General features: G+C 40.3%; 1 protein-coding gene across 1 annotated transcript; it reads right to left on the bottom strand.

Moving 5' to 3' along the window:
• Positions 1-631: 631 nt before the first annotated feature.
• Positions 632-6,878, bottom strand: LOC131888991 (tRNA-dihydrouridine(20) synthase [NAD(P)+]-like; the record flags this gene model as incomplete). The annotated part of the gene is given in 4 exon segments (XM_059237970.1): positions 632-1,180; positions 2,005-2,190; positions 3,181-3,468; positions 6,597-6,878. Coding segments are annotated over 4 exon segments (1,263 nt in total), but the record flags the coding sequence as incomplete, so codon positions are not given.

Here is a 6,878-nt window from a genome sequence, read left to right on the forward strand (position 1 = left end):
TCATATATTTTTCGTGTTTTCAGTGATTTTTCACCATAACGAAAATTATCATTTTATAATTCTTGTAAAAAAAACTATGCAACAAGGATATTTCAAAGTTATGGTTTTAGTATTCTTTGAGACTTTAAAACCAGCCTTGTATCTGATTTTTTGAAAGCCGGTATCTTGCCTTCTGATCTATAGTATTGCCTCTGCTCATTCTATTCATCCTTTTGCACAACATCAAAGAGAATAGATTTTTCAACATATGTTCCCCAACGTGCTCATTAAAACACAATTGTACAGTCAGTGCTAGAGGAAAATAATTCGTCAATTATCAATATTTGTGCCCGTACAAAACTTCATCTACTTTATCCCTACAGCACCATCATATACTTGAAGAGAATTGACCCACATTTGGAACCTTCGTATGCTTCTCGTACGTCTTGGCCAAGCACGACATTCGAACTAACCAGAAGCGTGCACCAAAAGATAACTAAAGCCTCGGGAGATCATTCCGAATTATGTGAGCTCTAATGGAACTATCAGCAACTGTCTGGCCTCACAAATTGAATCCCTGGCAGACAAAGGTGGACCCCCTTCGTCACGCAACTTGCCTTCACATTCCAGACATGATAAATGACTCACTGAACACGTTTCAACTTAGATCTATTTCTCATTCAACGATCCCGGATCAAGATTTATTTGGGTTTTTGAGATGTTCCGGGTTCACGGATCGGATCCCAAGACAATGTAGGGCCACAATAGCACTGGCTTGTTCCGCGTACTTCTTGTTCTTTTCCCACGACTCGGATTCGAACAGGCGACCATTCACTCTCACCACTGAGCGGAATGTCTTGTCCGTTCGTTCAGTCACATATTGAGGCTTCTCCAGAGCATTCTCCAGAGTCCAAGTAAGCAGAAGACATTTGGGAATATCACCCGTATCCCGGTAATGGTTGCGAACAAAGGGACAAAACATGGACGTCACCTCATCGGTTTCTTCGGTGTCAACTTGGTTTGTGTCGCTTTTTGAGCATTCACGTTTCTCTTGGTTGTCCAGGGACTGGAATTTGGCTCGATATTCGTGGATCTCGGGCTCCGAGAGTTTCCGTTTCTTCGGCAAAATCTTGGCGTCACGACAGAATCGGAATGTGGTGGAGGTGATATCGAGGTCATTGGATTTCTGGCGGATCCAGTCCTGCATTAAAGAAAAAAAACCCCACATATTTATTTAAGATTGAAGGATCTGTTGAATGGCCACTCAGGATGACTGGGCCATGGAAATAAGGTTGTTGGTTCGAATAGTAGCTTTCTTCAATCTAACTTCAACATTGAAATGGGTATTTTGTCTTTTAGCTGGACCATGGATTTTTTTTGAGGGTAGTATTTACATAAATGTGACAACTGCAAAAGCCAAATCTTGGATCAAAAATGACCAAAACTGGAGGAGAAAGATTGGAAAATATTGACTTTTGCTCAGCTGGTTCCCCAATCTAAGAATAGAACGGACGACTTCTTCGTAATCTGAAAACCACCCACGAAGGCTGACAATGTTATCGTCGATCAATGATCGAAGTCAATACATTCCTTCCACTATTTGAGCAACTTGCCACACATTCTTTGTCGAGATTATTAAAAATATGTAAGAAGTTAGTACACGGACCAGCTTTAGCGGTTGAAATAAGACATATCAATTCTAATCACTAGCCTCTCTGCCCAATTTAGGAATGATTCTCTACATATCCCTGAGAAGATGGTGATCAAGACAAACACTAAATTCTTTCCCCTAAAACCTAAAGTTTGGGAGCTCGGGAGACCGGGAAAGAAAAAAAATGAAAGCGAATCCTGACACGTGCAAACTAATTTCAAGAGCCCAAAATATCGCTTGCATCTTCGAAATATGCTCATGTACGTATGCCTGCCGAGACCCCGAGACCCCGAGACTCCGAAGATTGACAAGCACTCGTTGCCTTTCTTAATCGATCCACTTGCCCTAGAATATTCATCATCACTCACTCTCACCTGACGTTCCACGAGTTCCTTCTCTCTGCCAAATACGGCACAAAGATCTCTCATGGTGGCTGAATGAAGGAACCTTTTGCCCATTTCCGAGTCTTGTTCACTGCCTAGGATCTGCTGAACCGTGTACTTGACAATGACAAACGTGTAATCATAGTGAATAGCATAATCAAGGTACTTGTGCACAACCTGGAACAACGAGGATAATGTCTTGGAATACTATATTATGTATATTACACGAAAACTTTGGACACGTTTCCGCTGATTTTTTTTTAAGATCATTAATTCGCATTCATTTTTTATAAGGCTTTTCACTTCAAACAGGTGTTATTTGGAGGAAGAATCGTTGACATAGATTGATCGCACACTTTCTGCAATTTTTTTTAAACGTCGGTGCAGATGTTCAAAGAACTCTTTGCAACTCCAAGCCCTGAATTGGGTCGAATAGCATGTTACCATCATTATGGGTACTTTTTTGACATCAGGATGTCAAGGGAACCAAGAACTTCTTGACGAAAAAAGACCTATAATATACTTGAAAAACGTACATTGCCTACAATTTTGAAAACCATCCATGGCTTAGTTATTGACAAGTTTTCAAATTGTGACCGGATTTTTAGTCGATTTTGAAATATGCTAAGTAACAACTCATCGATCAACGATCAGTTTTCAAAATGAGTAATTTCATAGAGAGACCAATTCGCTTGTTGATATGTAATCAATTCCTTCGGCATCAAAAAGTACCCAATGAACATTTACGTAATAGAGACTTGTAAAGTACCGGATCGGATTTCAGCTGGGTGAGTTAGTCAGGCTGCGCCACAATCGTGGCAAGAACTACCATGATTTAAACACATCCAGTGCTTCCGAATTGTCATTGACAAAATTGTTCGCCGTCTTAGGAAATCGTTCGACAATTATTTTGAACTATTTAAGTCTAAAACCACTTGATAAAGAAGTCATTACATGGCAAGTGACAAAAACATGCAGAAATACGAGAACAATATTTGGTGCCAACATTTTGTTATCAGTAAGAAACATGGTGACACTTTCTTCATGGTAGAACCAGATGGCGCACTAGTATGAAATCCCAAAGCTTTTCACTTCTCTATAGGACCCAATGAATGGTTTGGAGGATAAAGCAAGTTTTAATCATTAAAAGGACTGGTTTAGACCTACCTCCATAACGGGCGCCTTGCCCTCTGGCCTGAACACGGACGGGTTCCATTCGGCCGCTCTGGCCACCATCACACTGGCCGCACCGGTTTCTTTCCAGAAGGCCTTTATGCCGTCGTAGGTGTTGTCCGAGCTGTTGCGATTGTTGCTTGAGCCGCCATTGGCGATCACGGGGATGGCAGCCTGCTTCACAATCGCCTGAATAGCGTCCGTGTGCACGGCGTGATTGGGCCGTTCGTCTTTGGTGCGGCCATGGACCGCAAACGCCCTCACACCCGTCGATTCGATGACCTAGATAGAAAAATATGTGTTTTTCAAGTTTGAAATGTTTGATATCGGATACAATTTGATTTCTTATGTTTTGAAAGGAAGATCGTTGGACTTGAACGAACGGTTGGACATGAGAAACCCAGGTCAAAAATTTGTAGATAAACACAGATAAACAAAATTGCACCAAAAGCAACCAGAATTTGGGCAAAAAAATTGCACATAAACTTGCCAAAAGGCACTATTTGAGAGAGCTCAGAAGGTCTACAAAGGTTCATTTGGCTATCATAGCAGATGGGCTGCAAATGAAAAGGCTATATCACGAAGAATGGATATTTTAATCGCGAAAGGTTAAAAGTTAATCGGAAGGTACGACAACCAACAATTGAAATAAATACAGAATGCAGTTATGAAGGAACATTTTTTGTGTAAGGACAAAAATAGATCATGCATGATTTTGATTTTGGTTTCTCGTCGGTACTGCGGACCCCATTAGATATTTTGTTTCAAAATAAAGTAAACTCTAGCTCTGACCTAATGGAGTTTTGAAATCTCATATTTGTAACCTTTCTTTGTCACAAAATGAGGGATAAACTGGTCAAAAGGTAAGAAATGAATTTTTTTTCGGACACTGCTAGACCCAAGAAATAGCCTTTTAGTATTTTTGTGAAGGTCAGTGAACATCAGTGTGTTTAAAGGTTAAAAGGAGAAGGAATATGTACAACTGAAACAATTTCGTTTGAAACTTTAAAAACACTTTTTTTAAAAATTGTTATCAATTACAGCAAAATTCAAAGTTTCCGTCTGACATAAAGAATTGCAAAATTATCTTAGGATTTGCTGATGAAATTGCAAAATTTGCAAATCAAAAAAAGTGACAACCGATATATCTTGTCTAGCTTTGCATTTAATAGTATCTGAGCCACCAACGAATTAAATTTGACACACCGGGCTAGCTTTTGAATGTAGCTTTGATCAGGAATTTTAGTCAAAAAAATGTTCAAGTCTGACTTAAAGGATGCTCCAGGATCAACACCCACTTATTCCCTTCGAATATTTGAGGGATGCGAATGTTGCAATGAAGTAGCACAAGAAAGAAGATCTTATTGGGTTTCTCGTGGGCTTGAAGGTGCTCTCAAAACGCACGTGAAGCCTCTCCGATCACTATAATTACCCCTTAAACCTGGGTAGGGAAAAGGCTTAAGAAAGCTTTTGAAACCTTTCGTACCTTCTCTGAATACTGTACATTCCCAACCACTTTTACTTTTTATGCCACCTTCGATCCTACAAATGCTGGTCGGACCTATATTTAAGGGTCTGAGTGCAAGTAGATTGTTTACGTCCCTTGTCAGTGGAACGTACATTAGGATCTTGCTCTACCACTCGAATGCTATATTTTTAGATCCAACATCCACATATGAGGAAACGACTCAATCCATCTCCAACGACGTAAAATCAAGTAAAATATTCGTAATTTGATATGGAGTCGAGGTCTAACCAAAAAAACGTGTTCAATGCATCCAAGTGTCTGAATGCGGCCAAGTGCAACAAGATCCCGGTTCATCTGCAGCCTTAAGGTCAAGGGTCTTTTTTTTTGGACCCACAATAATGTTGTGCGTACAAATTCGGGTCCAGTTATTTTGCTTTGCCGTAGGTCTCTAGTACTTTCCCAGCCTGAAAGGCAGCCAAACTTTCAGAAAGAGCATGAGTACTAACTAGATCAGCCTTGCACCAAGTTTCTTTTTCCGCCTTGCTTTGTCAGTGCTTCAAACTCGTCTAGGTATCTAACTCCTAAATGTGATTTACGAGCGACGTGAACCGGTGTGTTCACTTGCGAGGGAAGCCTTTCTTGTGGGTTTTCCTGGTTGCTCTTATATTAGTATACATACGTATGTTGAAGGCTGTCATTGTTGTAGTCGGAGCTAAATTTATGCTTCTACTTGCTCTTGGGTTCTTCGGAGGAAGCCACAAAAGGCACGCTTTCAAGTTAACTTAATGTCTTTGAAGATGCTTTCTGACGGATGTCGATCGGGCTCAATCGATTCGGTCAATCAAACAGGCTTTATTTTCTTAGTGGCCTGAATGACATTCGGCTTGAGTGCCAATTCGATTGTTCGATTGAAAGTAACAAGAATGACGAGGGAAAATGTGGTTGGATACATTTTTCATTGAGTTATGGTCTGTATGTTTTCATTAATTTACAACATAACAGCATTTGAATATCTCTCTCCAAAACATTACGAATACATTTTCAATTGAATATTTATTTAAGACAAGTATATTTAAAATGCACGAAGTATTCCAGGTTTGGAAAATTCAAATAAACCATCAATGGGAACGAACACGTTTCCAAAATGGTTCGGAGTTATGCTCTTGAGAATCGTTACATATAACCTGTGGCTCAATCCCTGAGGAATCAGCAAATGTGGGCGTTTAAATCATGAAATCATGTTGATACTAACTTCTTCCCCAATGATCAACGGACTATCTATCTTGTTTTACATTTTATCAAGTAAAAGCATTTCTTTAGACAATCAACTTTAGACAAACGTGGTCATCAGTGATAACTACTTGATTAACGGACATAAGTTTATAAAAGTTATCTGTTTTTGGTTAAACATTCCTATCCCGACCTATTTTACTTGTTTTTTTTTTAAAATGAATGTTCTGTCATCATAGTTCTTAGACCTAAACTTGGTCCACTTTATGTCTATGTAATCCATGTTTGGTCATTGCTCTATAAAACCGTTAGATTGGCGACAATTCGCGTTAGTGTCATCCCAAATTGCAAATCAACATACTTTCCATCAAACACTTCTTCACGAGCAACAATTAAAACGCAAGTCATCCTCGTACCACTTGTGATTTAGGACCAAATCTACAAGCCCACACTCTTCTTTATTTCTTTCTTTCCGTCTTTCTTTCAAGACAATCAAATAAACACATAACAATATACCTTACCACGAGAGCGTAATCTGTTGTACGGGTTCACTGATCTTTTGATGCTCCTGCTCTTCCTCTTTAGAATGCAATCAAACCCTAATCTTCCGAAACTAAGCAAAGACGCACGTGATTTCACGCCCCAATTGCTCATCTCACAAAGCCCCCTGAAAACATCTCGCAGAAGGCTGGATCCTTTCTCACTTCCTTACCTTGACAATCTCCATGGTCTTCTCGACAGTGTCCTTTATCCTGATTTTACACGTCACTGGAATGCTCACACTGGCCACCAAAGCCGTCAGAATGGCCTGGATCTTGTCGGGATGACTCAGTAAGGCCGCACCCATCCCACCTTTCAAGGAGAAGGCCTTGGGACAGCCCATGTTAACATCGATCCCGTCCACGTCCCGTTCCACCATCTGGGCCACCTGGACCGCTCGTTGGGGGTCACTGGTGCCAATCTGGAGCACCAGATGACCTCGTTCCTTGGGACT

This window comes from Tigriopus californicus, chromosome 10 (genome assembly GCF_007210705.1).
Source record: "Tigriopus californicus strain San Diego chromosome 10, Tcal_SD_v2.1, whole genome shotgun sequence".
In the NCBI taxonomy this organism is placed as follows: Eukaryota; Metazoa; Arthropoda; class Copepoda; order Harpacticoida; family Harpacticidae; genus Tigriopus; species Tigriopus californicus.